The sequence below is a fragment of the Stegostoma tigrinum genome, chromosome 23, assembly GCF_030684315.1.
Source record: "Stegostoma tigrinum isolate sSteTig4 chromosome 23, sSteTig4.hap1, whole genome shotgun sequence".
NCBI classification, from domain to species: domain Eukaryota; kingdom Metazoa; phylum Chordata; class Chondrichthyes; order Orectolobiformes; family Stegostomatidae; genus Stegostoma; species Stegostoma tigrinum.
Genome location: NC_081376.1, coordinates 20,262,860 through 20,282,175, shown reverse-complemented (window position 1 = coordinate 20,282,175; position 19,316 = coordinate 20,262,860). Strand labels below are relative to the sequence as shown.

Here is a 19,316-nt window from a genome sequence, read left to right as displayed (position 1 = left end):
CTATCCTGAGTAACTCCTGCAGAGGCGTTCTTGAGCCGAAGCAATTGACCACCAACAACCACAACCATTATCTTACATGCCAGGTATAACTGCAATGAGCAGAGACCTTGGCCTCTGATTCCCACTGATTCCAGTTTTGCCAGGGCTTCTTCACGCCACTGTACTTTTTGCAAAATAGTACTACAATCATACACCCTAGAATAAATGCACAAAAATTTAAAGTAAATCTGCCAGCAGATTCACAACACATCCCAATACACAAAAACAGGTAGTGTCCAAAAGTCCCATTTTTAAACAGTTCAAATGCTAGTTACAATTATGCCCCAGCAACCAACATTAAAAGTTCAGCATCAGCAACCAAAGGCCATGACTGAAAGGCACATTAAAGCATACTTTGGACATGGTCTACTGAAGAGAGACTGGAAAAGCACAGCAGATCAGACAAGCATCCAAGGTGGAGGTAATTCAACCTTTCAGGCCAAAGCCCTTTGTCAGGACTGGGGAGGGAAGGGGGTCCTAGAAATAAATGAGGGGTGGCTGTTGGAGAGATGGCAATAAGTGGATGCAGGTAGGCTGTTAATGTGATTGGCCTGTGGGAAGGGCGAAATGGTTAGGCGAGTGGGAGGATGGTCAGGTCAGGTCCAGACATGGGATAAGGATGGGGTTGGAAGAATTTTGAAACTGAAGTCAAATATTAAAGGCCATTCAGCTGTAAGCTTCCAAGGCAAAATAATCAGGTTTTGTTCCTCCAGTTGACATTTGGCCTCACCGACAGTGGAGCCAGTCAAGGATTACGTCATCAGGGGAGGAGGGGGAATTAAAATGGATGACAACTGGAAGATCACGTTGGTTGTTGCATGTAGAGTGCAGATGCTATGTGAACCAGTCCCAGAGTCTGTTCGGTCTCCCCAGTACAAAGGACAGATTTTCACAGTTGTCAGCAGCAACATGTTAAAACAAAACAAAACAAAAAAGCAAACCTGTATTTCAGTCTGTTACCTCTTATCTCCTACTGCAACATTCCCTTCTCTCTTCTCATTCATGGCCCCTGAACAGGTCTGTCTGCATTCTGAAAGATGGCAGAGTGAAGGCCGAGAGCTCACCAGCTGCATTCAAATTAAGCTTTGACAAGTCTGAGATTGGTAGTATTTCCTTAACAACCCAACATCCGACACTAATGCCTCTCACTGTAAAAGTTACATTAAAAGAGGGGGAAAAAAAAATGAACAGGAGACGTGGGTGAAGGGTTTAGAGTGGGAATTTGAGTTTTGCTGCCTTGGCAGCCGAAGGCTACCAAATGGTTGTAGGTTTACAATTGGGGATGTTCAAGCAGCCAGAAATCAGTACCAGCGTACATATCCGAGTGTTACAGGTCTCAAAGATATTACAGTGAGGGGGAGAGAGAGTGAAGCTACAGGAGATCACAAAACGAAAAGGATGACAATTTGTTTCTAACTAAATCCTTGCTTAACCAAAAGACATTATGGCCCCTATAATATTTGGGCTAGATGATGGAACTTAGTTAAAATGATTAAGGACACGGGTACAAAATAATGGGAATCCACTTGAAGAGTATGCCAGAGACACGTGAGGAGCAATTGGATCGCTCTTTCCCTTTCTTCTCAACCTCTCACCTACCAGTAACAAGAGGCATTTAGATGGGGAGCATTTAACTATTTTGGTTTTTGCAATTTTTAAGTAATAAAAGATGACGTTAACTTCCAAGCAAGTTGGGATAAAGACATTTCCTCTCAGTATCCCAGAATTTAACCATGCACGCACTTAGTCTGTCAGGCACAGTGATTAGCACAAAAGTAAAAGATGGATCCTGGAGAAAAAGCTGCAGCTAGTTTATTAATAGAAAACAATAAACAAAATCACATTCAGACAGTCCTTTAACAATGTACATTAAATAAAGATAGCCTGTGAAGGTTCCCTCTTATGGTTCATTGGAGAAGAATAGAAGTTAAGTTTCTGGGATCACAACAAAAATCATGCCCAAGTTTCTGTAGAGGTAAAGCTTTACGAGGAAACAAATTAGCAACTTTTTCACACTGCCTTTGTTGACTGGTTGTTAGGCACTGTTCTGTTCTTTCAGCCAAAAGAACAAACCGTGGCTCTTGCCCTGTTCGTCCACAAGTGATACAGTTCTCTTGGGGTGTGGAATAACAATGTTTGCTATCCGAGGAGTTTGGTCACATGCCAAAGTCCACACCAAATGACTCAGAAGTCTAAAAGCACTGCATACAGTGAGGAAAAACGGAAGGGTTATTCACACCTATGTGGGAAGAACAGATTTTTGCACAACAGTTAAGCTTTCAAATTTGGAGACATTGGTTAGCCAAAACTGACTTAGAGAGTCAGAGTCATTGAGATTTTCACAATCCGAGTTCTGAGGAAAGGTCACCGAGCCTGAAACGTTAACTGTTTCCTCCACCATAGATGCTGCCAGACCTGCTGAGCTTTTCACCAACTTTGTTTTTGTTCCTGATTTACAGCATCCACAGTGCTTTCGGTGATTTTCAAAACGTCTGGCTTGGTACATCCTTTCAATCAAGGGATGCTACACTGCCCACAGACAATATGTTCTGAAAATCATGCTCAAACATGCACAAATCCTTCATCTGTGAGGGAAAATCACAAGGTCACCTAACACTCAGCGACTATCTCAAGGCAAATTGTCTAGAAGAAACAAAATGCCATATACAACGTGAAAATTTCCATCAACTCAACACCCTTGCAAGCTAGCGAGTTGAGAAGATTTGTAGCTCAAGCTGAGGTTCTGGACGTGGGTTTGCTCGCTGAGCTGGAAGGTTAGTTTTCAGACGTTTCATCACCACCATTCTAGGTAACATCATCAGTGTGCCTCCGACAAAGTGCTGGTGTTATGTTCCGCTTTCTATTTATCTGATCAGATAAATAGAAAGCAGGACATAACACCAGTGCTTTGTCGGAGGCTCACTGATGATGTTACCTAGAATGGTGGTGATGAAACGTCTGAAAACTAACCTTCCAGCTCAGCGAGCAAACTCACGTCCAGAACCCTTGCAAGCATTTAATGCAGATGCCATAAATAGTACTGTAGCCACTGATTCAACTGTACATCTATTTATTACAGACGCTTGTAACATTTAATGGAACCACAATTGCAAGGGGGTGCTGAGTTCAAGTGAAAATTAACTGCGAATTCTCCATTTGCCAATTAACACACAACTAACAACAGCAGTTTTGCTAACAGAATGGTGCACAGTAGACAAAAAGTGTTTCCGGTTTCAGAAGTTTCCTTTTCTCAGTGATTTACTTGTCTCAATTCTTTATTTAATCCATTGAGTATTGAGATGATACTGTTACTTTAAAAGGTCATTTAAAAGACATTGCAGTTCTCCAATCCACGAGGAAACATGCAAGAATGTGTCTGAAATTTGCCTTTTTGCCAAGGGAGGTTTTGAGGGAATGTTGCTATAGAGAGCTATCAATAACAACTATTGGAAAAATTAACTAAATGATACAGTACTCAATTTATTTAAAACTGTTCTCTTTTGTTAGTTTTTAAATAAATGGCGTTTTCCTTAACATAAGTAGTTTGACCAGTCACATCAGTGACATGCACTTCACATCTGCCTTTGAAATAAGAGAATGTTGGGTCTGAGTTACCCTCAACACATTCAGGTGGCATGGTGGCAACAATGCTAACAGTGTGGAACCCTGGTTCAATTTCACCCACAGGAAACTGCATGGAGTTTGCACATTGTCCCCATATCTGCATAGGTTTCCTCCCGGTGCTCTGGTTTCCTCCCCCAGTCCAAACATGTGCAGGCTAGGTGGATTAGCCATGCTAAATTATCCTAGTGTTCAGAGATGTGTAGATTAGGTAGGTTTCTCGGGGGATGGATCTGGGTGGGATGCTCTGAGTGCCAGTGTGGACTTGCTGGGCCGAAGGCCTGTTTCCACTGTTGGGATTCTATGATGATCTGATTCATAACAATATTTGGCATCTGCTACATCACTATTTGTACCAAATCTAGACACCTTTCTTTGTTAGTCTCATGACTCCCTCAAGCTCTATCCTTTATACGAATAAACCTATCATTGAAATCTGTCATATCAACCTCCCGACTGTAGATATTCCCAGATATAATCTTAAAACCTGTACACGCTACTGTCCCCCTACTTACCAAACAAATCCCATCCACCTTTATATGCTCAAAACTGCAGCATTAATATTAACCTGTTCTACCCACATAAAGCTGCCTTACCTGGTGAGTACTTCCAATACTGGATTTTTCATTTCATGTGATTTTTGGTATACCTAGCATCTGGCTTTGCTATCACATTTTGAATACGATCAAACCACATCCTCCAACTTGATTACCTATTTCTATTGGTACCTAGGAGTTAAGTTAATTTTCTATAAACCAAATTGAATCCTACTTTGCTTGTAAAATGATTCAACTGTTTCCTAGGAAACTGGACTTCTGTACATTACCACAGCAACAGCACTTCTAAATATCAGCATGTAAAACCTATATTAGGTTCAATTCCAAGGAATCCCATGTTGAAGAAAGGCACAAAGTTATTCAGTTCATGCAGCAGCTGAACTAAAAACTGACCAGCTTACACTTGAACCCAAACATTGGAGGGAAAATACTGTAAAAACTGTTCGAGGTGGAGACAAAAATCATGAGTAGAATTTAAGGACACAATAATCCCCAGGAAAGTGCACTTAGTCTGACATCTTACTCTTCAAGATGAATGCTGACATGACAGCAATTACTCCTGCTCACTGTATACCACATAGGATTGCAAAGTTCACTGAACTGCCGAGTCGCTGGTGACAGATGGACACAGGGGCATGCAGAGAGATGAACAGAAGCAGATGGGATGTTGAGCACCAACAAGCTTTTGCGATGGGCACTATATATTTAAAACGTGTGTGTATGGAAGTGCCACTTAGATTCTTTTTAAACCTGATCATCAGCTTCAGTTGTCCTAATTAGTGTGTGGTACACAGCTGCTGAACAAACTCTTCCATTATCTTACGATGCTCAGCAACAAAGTAGTTGAATTTATTTGCCACTGTCTTTCAGCATCTCAAAAAGTGATTCATCAAAGTGTCATTTTAAGCGTAGTCACTACTGCCATCTGTAAAGGCAATGACTGTGGTTGCATTTGCATAGAGCAACCTGGCACAAAGCTATCAAGATAAATCCGAAAATATGAAAAACAGAACAGGAAAATTTGATTTTCATCTCAACCCAGAGATATTAACATGTATTCTAGGTAGACCCCTCAGTTCAGGGCGGTTTCATTGCTGCTCTAGTAGGGGAACTTTAAACTGAATCCTCACTCACCTTCCCAGGTAAAAGCAAAATTATCAATTACATCAATAGGCAGCCCCAGATGGTCTTTTCATCCCTCAATCCAAAACTACCAAAACAAAGTCTGGTCAATCTTGTCTCAACAGATTGAGAATTTAAGGGACTTTCATTACTGTAACAGTGCAAGAGACCACATTGGACTGACACTGATGAAACTGGGTACTACTTGGCAGAAGAGATAAATAGACAGGTAGATAAACAAATAAGTGATACAATCGGAGACAATGTTACTTTTTGGAGGAAATGGATGATAAATTCCTTTTATTATGCAATTAGAAGAGCTCTGCATTGAGAGAACGCTTAGGTCAGGGTTCTCCTATGAGGAAAGCGTGAAAGAAAAAGAGAAACAAGGAGACCTCCAGAAATTGGCTGCAGCAAGCACTTTCTCTTTTCTCTATACAATGTTTGCATGTCCAATTTTCAGTCCAACCAAGCAATGAGTGAGCCACAGACTGATCACTATTGTGCAGATAACACTCAAAAATCAAAAAGGATAACAAAACCAAATTCTCTTTGTGCTTTGGACTGGTGATACAGAACTAGGTTCTCTTGACAATTACTCTCCTTGAACTCAATTTGCTTTTGTCTGTTGTTTTGTGTTGTGCATACATGTGAGACTGTTATCTTAAATGAGTTACCCCTTATTCTAAAACTGTGCCACAGTTCTAGATTACACAAGGGGAACCATGCCATCAGCCAGTCAACCCTGCCAAGTCTCAAAAATAGATAAGATCGTGTTGCATTTTATCAACTCCAAGCATACAAGCAAAATACCTGACCCTAGGAAATAATGATCGACATCCAATACAAGTATATCCTTCTTTAAACAATGTGTTCAAAAACAGTGCTCTAGTTAATGGTCTTGGCCATCTCCTGTACAGTTGTGGTATGGTTTGTTTGCAATAGAAGCAAATACTTCATTTCATTTCCTAGTTATTTGATGCACCTGAATATTAGGATAGAAGCGTACCCAGCTCTGTACTGCAGCATTCAGCAGTCATTATTTAGATATTATAACAAAGTGTGAAGCTGGATGAACACAGCAGGCCAAGCAGCATCTCAGGAGCCTTCATCGTTCTCGGCCCAAAACATCAGCTTTTGTGCTCCTGAGATGCTGCTTGGCCTGCTGTGTTCATCCAGCTCCACACTTTGTTATCTTGGATTCTCCGGCATCTGCAGTTCCCATTATCTCTGATCACTATTTAGATATTATTCTGCTTTTCTATTGTCCTGACAAATGGGCAACTTCACATTTCCCCACTGTCGAGCGACATCAACCAAATACTACCTTTTTGAGGAAGGGGCGCCAACCCAAAATGTTAATTCTGTTTTCTCTTTCACAGGTGCTGCCAGACCTGCTGAGCGTTTCAGCAACTTTTCTTGTTCCTGACTTATAGCATCCACAGCTCTTCTGGCTTTCTTTTTAAAAAATCAACCAAATATTAGCCCACTAACTTAAGCAAAATGTATCCTCCAACTTGCTTTCCAACTTCTGCATCATCAGATCTGGTTACAATACACAGTCAGCCCCTTCATTCGGTGAAGTGCAGCACAAGGAGAGAGATTGAGTGCTAACCAGTGTGTGAACGGATTTGAATTGAATCATAGTCAGCACAGACATGGTTGGTCAAAGGGTCTGTTCCTGTGCTGTACTGTTCTATGTTGTGTGTACTTTATCTTGTTTATTTGCACTTGGTCCATAGCCTACAACACCTAGGCATTTTAAGTGCATATCCTGAAGGTTTTCACATGTTAAAAAAAACTGCCTCCTCCACAATTAGGTAGCACATTCTAAAACCCTTTGCGCCAAATAAAATTTCCTCACAGCCCCTCTAAACCAGTCATTCCTCACCTTAAAAAAAAATAACACTTATGCCCTCCAGTCTGTGGGCAAAAAGAGAGACTCATGACCTTCCTGGTCCATTCCTCTCAATTTTGTATGCCTCAAATTAGATCACCCCCTCAGCCTCCTCTGCCCCAAAGAAAACAAAAATCAAGTCTAAACAGTCTCCCTTCATAAATGAGAGGTTTCATCCCAGGCAACATGCTGGCAAGTCTCCATTGCACCCTCTCTAATACAATTATGTCCTTTAGGATTCTGGTTGCTACACAATGGCGCACGACATTTCACATGCAGTCTAATCAATCTATTATACTAAAGTGAAACAAGGCTTAGAATCCCTACAGTGTGGAAAAGGCCATTCAGTCCAACAAGTCCACACTGATGCTCCCAAGAACATCCCACCCAGACCCATCCGGCTAGCCTTTCCCTGTAACCTTTCATTACCCATAGCTAAACGCAACCTACACATCCCTGTACATTTTGGCAGTTTAACATTGCCAATTCACCTAGCCTGCACATTTTTGGACTATGGGAGGAAACCAGAGCACCTGACAGAAACCCAGGCAGACACAAGGAGCATGTCTGTGTGAAGTCTGCAGAGTCATCCAAGGGAGGGATGGAACCCAGGTCTCTGGCACTCTATTCTACCACTTGCTACTATATTCTACAACGCCGCTAATGAAGGCAAAAACCCCAGCAGCTTTTTCACCACTGTGTAGCAATGCAGACACTTTCAGGATAAGTGAACTGTACAGCAAGGTCTCTTTGTTGGTCAGTGCTGCCTGAAGACTTAACAGTCATGGTGTATCTCGTTCCCTTATTATAGCTTCCAAAAGCATCAACCTCACTTTTTGGGATTAAAGTTTCCATTTGCAACTCTACCAGCTGATTAGTCTCATAATGCAGCATGAGACCATTTTCCTCATCATCAATACCAGCACCAATTTTTGTGCCAGTTACCAGTTTCACCCTTCAATGGGCCAGTCACTTTGGCTATGCCATTCCTCCTTTGCAAAGGTTGTCTGATTTTACATTGAGATCAACATAATTTAGCAAGCAATTTCTCTTAATTCTCAAATTATTCTTTACTTAAAAAAATTAAAAACTGACAACCTTGGCAACATGGTATATCTTTTCTTTTTAACATGGATACATTTCCACTGAATGACAAACTGAGGAAATTTTATCTGAGCAACGAAGTATCCTTAAAATGTTGGCCAATACAATCAACCTGCGTTTTAGCCATTTGTCTAAATTGGATTCCAAGTCTTACCTATATAGCTCCGTAATCACCATTTACTTAGAACTAGATACACTATTTCCCAGCTCAGGTTTCTCACCGTCAAACTAAAATTGACATGGCCCTTTATGGCCATTCATCCCTGGAGGATGCTTTTAGATTAATCCAGGGCCTCTCGTTACACAAGTAGGTTTAAAATGTTGCTCCCTCGTTAAAGACACAATATGGTCTCAAACTATTCAAAATACACCTCATTCATACACAGCCTCCAAAAGGGAGAGGAATACCCAAATACATTAGCTGTATAAACAAAGAGATATGGGATCAAAATTTGAAAAATAAATGCAAAAAAAGAGTTGAGACATCAAGTTTAACTTCCTAAACTAGTCCAAAATATAGTCCATTGCAGAAAAGAATACAATGAAATTATAAGCTAGTTTGTTTTACTGATTGTAGATAACCTCACAGCCCATTGGGCAGGGAAAAATTAAATGAACATTTATGGGCACCTCAGCAAGCAAGTAACGTATCAGACAGGTTTCTCAAGCAATCACAAAAGGCACATGCAGTCAGATAAGCAGTGCAGAAAGAGCATTGAAAGAAATTTAACTGGAATTCCAGGGAATGAAACAGTATATTTATGAAACAGACAAAAAGCAGAAATGCTTCTCACCAACAGATGAGAGGCCAGAGTCAGGATGTGAAGAATGGAGTTCAGAATTATTCTTACTCAAGGATCACTCGGAAGAGAAATACTCCACTACAACTGGCTATTAAGACAACATAAATCAACAACAAAAAAAGTCAAACAGCACAAATATTTGAAAGAATATGTTATGAAAGTAAACGGTTCAGATGGCAATAACAAGAGACCTAAGGACAAGCAAGGAAGAAACTACCAATTATAGAACGTGCAATACTTAATTTAGTGGTTGCTTTAAAAAGGGTCATGTATCTCAATTCACTAATGATGGTTTGGCTATTCATACAGACAGCTGAAATAAAATTCTGAATAGCAAGATGCAATTCTAATATTCAACCCAGTCTTTTATCCATTGCTGTGAATTTCCTATACTGACCCATTTCTGACAACACAACTTTTGAATGAGTCAGTAGAAGCAAGGACAGTGTATGGTCAAATTGCAAACTTGAACTCTTGTCTACAGTCACCTCTCATTCTTTCAGACATACCACTTTTTAAAAAGATATACCCCAGAGACAGACTCCAAACAATGATTTCACCTTAGCATTGTTGTTATCTGTTTTCAAAGTTAGTTGTTCAGAAAAGGAACTAGAACATGACTTGTTAAACAAAAAAAGTCAAGTTGTGTTAAGAAAATAAATTGTTACATATAAAAGGAGGAAAGATTATTTGTTTCAATTAGGAAATGATCTAATTAGAGCTAACAGTTCATAACAGTAACTGCATTAAAATTACCACTTCTAATAAAGCTCCCTACAAACAAAAAGCAAGCAAATGCACTTGGCACAATCTCACCTAAGTTGTGGCGCTTGGACTTTGCGTGCTCGTGAATGTGTTTCTTGGTAAAACAACCAAAAAAGACACAATAGAGGCAGGAATGCAGTCGGTTGAGGTGAGCGCCACACATGTGGCAAATGCAGGATTTTGCCTGAAAAAAGAGAGAAACACACATTAAGAGGCAAACAGTGTCAGAATAACTAAAAAACAGAACCAGACTAGTTTAGACAAGCAACCTCCAAAATCATTGATTTACATGTTACATGTTTACTGACTGAAATTTCAAAACTCAAAAGTGTAATGACAACCAGAAGGTTTTCTTGCAAAATAAGCTGTTCAGCAAATAGGATGGAAAACTCCATAAAACTGCTATTAACAGCTGTATTCAAAGCAACAAATACAGGACTGAATTTCACACAAGTATACAGATTCAGACTGAAAAAAAAAAGCTAAATTTTCCAGGTTTTCCCACCTGAACAAAGACATGAGCCAGAAGTTTTGGTTCCCACTTGAACAATGGCGTAAAAAAAGCATTGGAAGAAGTTAGAGGGTATATGGTAAAGTGGCACATTAAAAAGGAAACTGGCCTCAGGGAAATTATTTTCAGAATTACATCCAGTGCCAGTTATGAACTAGATGAGATTTCAATGTGAGGCTTCAGGAGATGGTGCAAAATGGAGGGAGGAACATAAAATTCTGGAACACCCAAGCAGGAATAAACATCCTCAGACAGAGACAGGGTAAATAGGACAAAACAAAATGAAAAGCTTACAGGGAAAAAGAAAGCAGTCATAGGTGTGAAGAAGTGGCACTTTTCTTGCCATTTGAGCAAAGTGATAAATTAGCTATCAAAAGGAGAACCAAATTCCAATAAGTTTGTGTTGTTCGGGTGTGTAGCTACATCAGGATGCAGAAAAAAGGGCAGCCGTAATAAGAAATGCTCCTCTCTGCCCACATCCTAGCTTGCACCAAAATGCCTTTCACCCATCAACTCTGCACTTTCTGACCTACATTGCCTTCTGGTGTAGTAACCCCTCTATTTTATAACATTTCCAGTTCTCCCCATATGCCTGCCTTTCATTTTCTTTTCCAAAGTTTCCTTTCAACCTAGAATCTTGAAATCTGCCTGCAGGTCTCAAATTCTAGCCTTTCGGAAAGGCCAGATTTAAATCTCACACTATTTACTACAAAGGTTTCAGTTACCAAAGACCGAAAGTTCTTGAACTCCCTCATTGCAAAGAGAGAGGCAAATGAGGTTCAAAGACATTCCTTCAAGCTGAATTATTTGAGCAAGATTTCAGTCATCTGTTCTAATAGTTGTGTTTGATAATGATTGTGTGAAACAATTCAGTGGCTGATTGTATAAAACGCAAGAGGAATGTTTTAAATTGACAGTAAAATAGAGGGGAAGCCTAGCCACACAAAAATCCATTCGAGTTAAAAAAGAAAAAATCCACGATATTTGGAGCAAAATTATTGAAATCCTGACTATTAAGTAACTAAAATATATGCAGATTTAAAAAGGGCCTTTTAAGAAAATGGGACAACACTGGGAGATTGGAACCTAGCTAATGGAGCAAAGTGAAACAAGTCAATACATTTAAATACTTTCTTCGAAGCCCTTTGACCCAGAAGCAGTTCAATAAGGAAGATTCATCATGTTTTTTTAAATGAATGGCTGCATCTGTAACTGCCTTCAAGAAAACTTGGAAAAAGTTGCAACAATGTCTAAACTGTCACATTCTTGGTTTACAAAAAAAAATCAGCATGAGGCCCACCAACACAATCTGGAAGCGATATCACAAGGAAGATAAAAGAAAAAAACTGCACAGCTAGGCACAGACGAGTGATACTAGTAAGGCTGGTTTTAGGGGACAGCAACACAGGTGCAGGAGCTCAGAGACCCTGCATATGCATCTTAGAAAAGGTCTAAAACTGAGACCATGGTGTAATTAGCGCTCAGACAGTAAAGAGCCGGGTGCTGACAGAAGTGTTATTGGTTTAAAAATTGGTTTTAAAAATTCTGGTAGATCTACACTAGTCAGGACTATGATCACAGGAAAAAAATGAATGCTTTGATGATGATCATACTTGTATTTTAGGATGTCTGACCTCTCTGCATGCATAAAGAAATGCATATTGCACAACTGCGTAGCTGGGGAACACATTAAATCAGTTCTGCTGCATAAAAGGTAAATGGTAGTTCAAGTATCACCTGCCTATTGATATGTTTACTTTGTAACAGAAATCAATCTTGTATAGTTACAGAAGGGAAATCTTGTTTATAATTTCTTCATTTGGGAATCAGTAAATTTGATTATTTTTATTTAGTTTCATCACACAGCTCATAACTGCAGAGATAATGGGAACTGCAGATGCTGGGAGAATCCAAAATAACAAAAAGTGTGGAGCTGGATGAACACAGCAGGCCCAGCGGCATCTCAGGAGCACAAAAGCTGTCCTTTCGGGCCTAGACCCGTCATCAGAGAAAGCTCTCTGATGAAGGGTCTAGGCCCGAAACGTCAGCTTTTGTGCTCCTGAGATGCCGCTGGGCCTGCTGTGTTCATCCAGCCTCATTTTACAATCTAAAAGAAAAGCTGCTTTCACAGGGGTCAAATTAGACTGGAGTAAAATTTGGGAGGAACCAATGCAACACATCAATTGTTATGTTTAGAACTCCTGTACCACAATAGTACAGAAAAGAAACATTTCAGGCAATGCAACAGTTGTTCTCAAAAGCTTACTTAGTGGTGCTCTGAAAAGGAAAGATTCTTGTAAATGCTTTTTACAGAAAAGACAACATTGAGAATGGCCAAAAAGACCAGAAAACAAGGATGGTGAAAACAAGAACACCAAAAAACCACAACAAAAAACAAAAACACAAAGAGATACCCTGAGCTTTATTTTTCTCCCACAGTCCAAAGATAGGCAGGCTAGGTGGATTTGCCATGCTAAATTGCCTGTAGTATTCAGGGATGGGTCTCAATGGGAAGGTCTGAGGGCCAGTGTGAACTTGTTGGGCCAAAGGGCCTGTTTCCACACTGTAGAGATTCTATGAATCCTCTATGAGTATGAGTAAAGTAAACAGAGCATGATCTCACACTTAGATACAATTTTAACTGAGGCTACAGGGAACAGGTGATACTTAAAGAAGGTGAAAATAAAACAAGGAAGTATAAGGAACACGAGAGATGAGCAATTGTCAGATACTTGGGATATGGCCATGGCCAACATTTGCTGCCAATCCTGAACTGCTCTTGAAACAAGTGGCTTTCCATACCATTCCAGAGTCAACCACATTGCTGAGGGTCTATAATCACACATAAGACAGGCTGGCTAAGAAGGCAGATTTCCCTCCTTAAAACACATAGCAAACCAGATGGGTTTTATAACAAAATTGATGACAATCAACATTACCCAAATGACTAAAAATTTCAGTTCCATACTTAAAGTCTGAATTTGAATCTTACCAGCCATGATAGAATTTAAAACCCACTTCCCCAGAGAATTAGCCTTGGCCTCTGAATTACTATCTAGCAGCATTCAAACTATGTATTACAGCAAACTATAGGATCAAGAAGTCAGGCTGCACAACAAACCTTATACAAGGGCAAATTCCAGCTCAGACGATCATAGAACATTACAGCACAGTACAGGCCCTTCGGCCCTCGATGCTGTGCCGACCTGTCATACAGATCTGAAGCCCATCTAACCTGCACTATTCGACGCATGTCCATATGCTTGTCCAATGACAACTTAAATGTACTTAAAGTTGGCAAATCTACTACCATTGCAGGCAAAAAGTGTTCCATTCCCTTACTACTCCGAGTAAAGAAACTACCGCGGACATCTATCCTATATCTTTCACCCCTCAATTTAAAGCTATGTCCCCTCGTGCTCGCCATCACCATCCTAGGAAAAAAGGCTCTCCCTATCCACCCTGGGAATGTGTTTGTCTGTCTAAGTGTGAGAGGCTGTGTGTGGGTGTGAGCGAGAGCGAGCGCCCGAGAGCGAGCGCCCGAGAGCGAGCGCCCGAGAGCGAGCGCCCGAGAGCGAGCGCCCGAGAGCGAGCGCCCGAGAGCGAGCGCCCGAGAGCGAGCGCCCGAGAGCGAGCGCCCGAGAGCGAGCGCCCGAGAGCGAGCGCCCGAGAGCGAGCGCCCGCGCGAGAGAGAGTGTGAGTAAGTGTTCATGTGAGTGTGTGTGAGTGAGTGTTTCTATGTTTAGAATATTTTATATGTTTCAATTAAGTCACCTCTCAACCTTCTCTCTAATGAAAAACAGCCTCAAGTCCCTCATGACCAGTTTAGTGAAAATTAACACGAAATAACTTATACAGGGGTGCAATGGTGCTGGACACTAGGTGAAAAATTCCACAAGAGTTAGATTGATATTTGGACAGGAAACAATGGACGTTTGCAACACGTCTTTTTTTGTGGGGGGGGGGGGGGGGGGGGGTGTCCAAAAAGTTCCTTTGCATTTCCAGTATTGATTTTAATTCTGGTATTGCACACTTGTTATTTTATGGATCAAATTCATTTTTATTATTGACATGGATTTTACTAAAGCATTTGAAAAAGGTCAACCATGGTAGGCTGGTCCAGAAATATAAGCCACATGGGATCCACTGAGAGTTGGTAAGTTTGATACAAAATTGGGTTGGTCATAGAAGATAGAGGATGGTTGTGGAGGCGTGTTTTTCTGACTGGAAGTCTGTGTTCCTATATTAAAAAAACACAACCCCAACAACCCCACCAAACCCAAACCCACGGCATGAAAATCGATGGAGCTTTAGACAGGGAGGAAGATATTGTGTCAGAGCACAGAAACAGACCCTTGGGTTGAACCAATCCATGCCAAACATAATCCCAAACTGAACTCATCCCACCTGCCTGCTCATGGCCCCAAATCCTTCTGTCAAATGATACAGGATACAGACCTGTTGAAAAACTGGACAGAGAAGTGGCAAATGGGTTTAACTTGGACAAGTGAGAAGTAACGTATTAGGAAGGTAAACACTAAGTGGCAGGACACTAGAGCATTGACATACTGAAGAATTTTGTGGGTGCAAATCCGTAGCCCCCCGAAAGTTGCACATGAGGATAAGGTAACAAAAAAAGGGACAGGACAGGAAGGCTTACCTTCATCATGGGGCACTGTATATAAAAGCTGGCTAGCTGTTGTCACTGTTTAAAGAACTTTATTTAGAAACATAGAAACAGAAGACAGTAGGAAGGGGAAGCCATTCAAGCCTGCTCTGTCATTCTTCACGATCATGGCTGATCGTCCAACTCAATAGCCTAATCTTGCATTCTCCCCATAATCTTTGATCCCATTCACCCCAAATGCTGTATCTGGCCTCCTCTTGAATACATTCCATGTTCTGGCATCAACTGCTTCCTGTGGTAATTAATTCCAAAGACTCATCACTCTTTGGGTGAAGAAACATCTTCTCATCACTGTCCTAAATGGCTCACCCAGAATCATCATGCAGTGACTCACGTTTCTGGACACACCCACCATTCGGAACATCCTCCCTGCCCAGTCCAGTTATAATTTAGTTTTATTCGTCTTTGAGATACAGCACCGCCCCCGCCCCCCACCACCCCTGACCCTCAATTTGTCTGGACTCTAGCAAAAACAATCCCAACCTAGTCAAACTCTCCTCATACATCAGATCCACCATACCCAGAATCAGCCTGGTAAACCTTCACTGCACTCCCTTGAACGCAAGAGCATCCTTCCTCAGAAAAGGATACCAAAATTGCTCACCAGTATACTAGATGTGGTCTCACCAAGCCCATGTACAATTGCAACGCATCCCTGCTTCAGTATTCAAAACTTCTCACAAAGGAGGCCAACATACCATTTACCTTCTTTCCTGCCTGCTGCACCTGCATGCTTATCTTTAGCAACTGGTGCACATGAATGCCCAGGTCCTGCTGCACACTCCCTTCTCCCAAATTACAGCCAGATTACTACCCGAATGCCTCCTTGTTTTTAAAAAGGTGAAAGACTTCACATTTATCCAAACTCACTGCATCGGCCATTGATTTGCCCATTTAGTCAACTAGTCAGGATCCTGCTGAAACATCTCTGCATCCTTGTCACAGTTCACCTTTCAATCCAACTTGATATCATCCACAAACTTGGAGATGTTACATTTTGTTCCCTCATCCAAATCATTAATATATATTAGGAATAGCTGGGGTCACAGCACCAATCTCTGTGGCACCCCACTAGTTACTGCCTGCCAATTTGAGGAGGATCCACTAATTCCTACTGTTTCCTCTCTGCCAACTAGTTTCCTATCCATCTCAATACACTTCCTCCACATTCAGGGTACTCATCACCACACTATAGGACACATATGGAAGTTGGAGGAAAAAAAAAAGGGAGATTTACTCAGATGTTACCTGCATAGGAGTGTATTAGCTACTGGGAGAGGCTGGACAAACTTAGATTGTTTTTGCTAGAGAGTGTTGGAGTCTGAGGGGCGACCTGAGAGAAGTAGAAAATCATGGACAGTCATGATTAAGCCAGATGGTTGAAGTCTTATTCTCAAGTTGGAAATCTCAAGCATTAGGGGCTATAGGTTTAAAAGGTGGGCAGGGCAAAAATTTAAAAAGGAGATGTTGGAGGCACATTTTCCACACACGGTGTTATGTGCCTGTTGTTACACAGCCAGGGAAGATGGTAGAAGCAGACATGACAGCAACATTTAAGAGGGATTTAGGCACATGAACAGTCAGGGAATGGAGGGAGACAGACTATGTACAGGCCGATGAGAACAGCATCATGGTCAGCACTGACATGCTCCTATGCTGCATAGTTTAATGTCCTTTATTCAGAGAGTGGAGATATATTTGTAGACTTCAAAATCATTCTTAATGTGGAATTGTTGTGAAAGATTATTCTGCTTCTACTCCCCTTGAGTGCATTGTTTAAACCCTTAAGTAATTTATGAGGTCAGCAATACAGACATCCATTCCATTCAATTAGTTTTCAGCCAAGGTTTAGCTATTAGTTTAAAAATGAGTGAGGAAATGGGTGACTACTGGAAAGGAGGCAAGCTAGACAGAGGTCCCATAAGTGCACCTTCTGGCAAGTACAAGCAGTGCAAGTCCATAACAACATGGGTGGCTCAGATCAATAGCCATCTGAACAGACAGATGTTTGTGGTTGCAGCCATGATATCAGGATCTGGGTTGCTCCCTGGTGCCAGGGCCAACAATGACACAGAGTTGAGCAAGAGGAGATCAGCCACAAGTTGGGATCTACATCAAGACAGACAGAAAAATAAATAGAGGTCCTGAAGGCAAGGTATAGGGAGCTAGGTGAGAAATTTTAAAAACTAAGACCTTAAAAGGTAACAAGTGCTATTTCTACTGACTAGTGAACATAGACACAGGAAGATACAGCTGGTCAAAACGTAGTTGGAGAAATAGTGCCAGAAGGACGGAGAGATTCTGGAGGCACTATGGCAACTTTGAGCGAGTGCCAGACTATACGTGCCAGTTAAGTTGGATTTGAGGGCTAGGACCAATATCACCACAAAAGGCTTTTGCCAGCTCTATTGGCATGGGCTCAAATTCACATCAGAATGAAAATACATTTGAAGGGGGGGGGGGGGGGGGGGGGCGGAATTGAAAATAAAGAGCAAAATGTAATTGAGATAGATGGAAGTAAAGGAAACATTAAATCAACTAGAAAATAAGCAAGGAGCTTGGTCACGCTAAGATTACATACTTGCAGTGGAAAGCCTTCAGAATGCTCATGGAACTGATTTCTCTGATAAGGGATTTGTCAGAGTACAAAAAGGTAAGATTGGCCTATGTTGATTCGAATTAACAAGAGCAAGAGGAAATCATCTTTAAGCACATGATTTGAGGAGCCTCAAAAAAAAGGATTGAAAAGGAGACACTGTTCCCCATTATGGGGAGAAATCTAGAAATGGAAGCGTTTCAAACTAAAATCTTCAATTTAACGCAGATTAGAAGGAATTTCTGATCAGAGGGTCTTGAGTCTTCAGAAATTTTCCTCCTCAATGATTATTCAACGACCTATCCTCCACGGCTCAAAGCGGAGTTAGACAAATTTTTGATTTACAAAGAAGATCAGGATTATGAGAAGAGCAGCAGGCAAGAAAGTAGTGCTATGGCCACAAATCAGATCAACCACAATTTGGAGAGTCAGACAAGGTTTACAGGGTCAAATGACCTGTTCTACTTTTCATCTTATGTGCTTATTCCTTAGACTTCAATGTATTTATTGTATGCAAGACAGGTGGACAGCAGAGATAGACATGTGAAACTAAGATATTTACAGCTATTAGAGACATGGATTAACAAAAAGGAAATAAATAGTAGTCAACAGTCCTGGTTGCAGGCTTTTCAGAGGAGAAATGGGAATTAAATATAAAGTGGCCAGAGCTCAAGTCTGAGCTGGAATTGAGCTATAAACTGGAAAATGCTTCTAAGAAAGATGCATTCTTTCAGCAAGATGCATTCGAGGAATTGCAGCAAGTATTGTTTCCCTAAACTCCCAGACCTACAGCTACAGGATGTTAAAGCCCCTCAAAATAAAAGGTCATGCTACAGTTATTAGATGTCTGAATGATTGTTTGGTACACACGACCAAGTGAAAAGTTGAGAGTACTGCTTGTAAACAAAACTGTCAAACCTGATAAAGTGTGGAGCTGGATGAACACAGCAGGCCAAGCAGCATCTCAAGAGCACAAAAGCTGACTTGGCCTGCTGTGTTCATCCAGCTCCACGCTTGGTTATCTTGGATTGTACAGCATCTGCAGTTCCCATTATCACTGTCAAACCTGATGCTGATTTTGCTTTGTGTGTTTTCTTTGCAGCTGTAATTTGGTATTTCTCGCCTTGTCCAATCACCCTATGCACTTTCTATGTTATGATCTCCCTGCACAGCACGCAAAACAAAAAAAAGACTTTTCACTGTCCATAAAGTATATGAGACAGTAATAAAACAAAAATCAACCAAATCAGGTGCCAATAAAGGCAAAAGGCTTTTCACAAATGCAATGGGCCCAGGACGGCAGAAAACAGCAGTATACAAGACTAAAGGCGAAACTAAAACAGACCAAAAAGAGATAGTCAGTTGGTATTACAGAGTCAACATTTCTGAAAAGGACAAAGACATTGTCAAAAACTTTTTTGTTCTCATCAGGACAATTCACAAGAACTATCAAGTAATCATCTGTACAGTATAAGTAGTAAGTGCTGATTGTTTGGCCAGTTGTTTGATTGGCACAGGCACGGCCATGGAGAAATCACCCGTTAATAGGAACTGACAGTTAACTACCAGATTTGGCTCTCTCAGGGACAATGTCTCAAATAAATGAATCAGAGC

The 19,316-nt window shown here is 41.0% G+C and overlaps 1 protein-coding gene across 3 annotated transcripts in view; it reads right to left on the bottom strand.

Annotated features, from left to right (window-relative positions):
- usp22 (ubiquitin specific peptidase 22) overlaps positions 1 to 19,316 on the bottom strand; it is a 119,923-nt gene that overhangs the window by 48,380 nt on the left and 52,227 nt on the right. For all 3 annotated transcript variants that reach the window (XM_048552687.2, XM_048552688.2, XM_048552689.2), the window contains exon 2: positions 9,960 to 10,092. In XM_048552687.2, the coding sequence (XP_048408644.1) occupies positions 9,960 to 10,092 (133 nt within the window). The remainder of the gene's footprint in view (positions 1 to 9,959; positions 10,093 to 19,316) is intronic.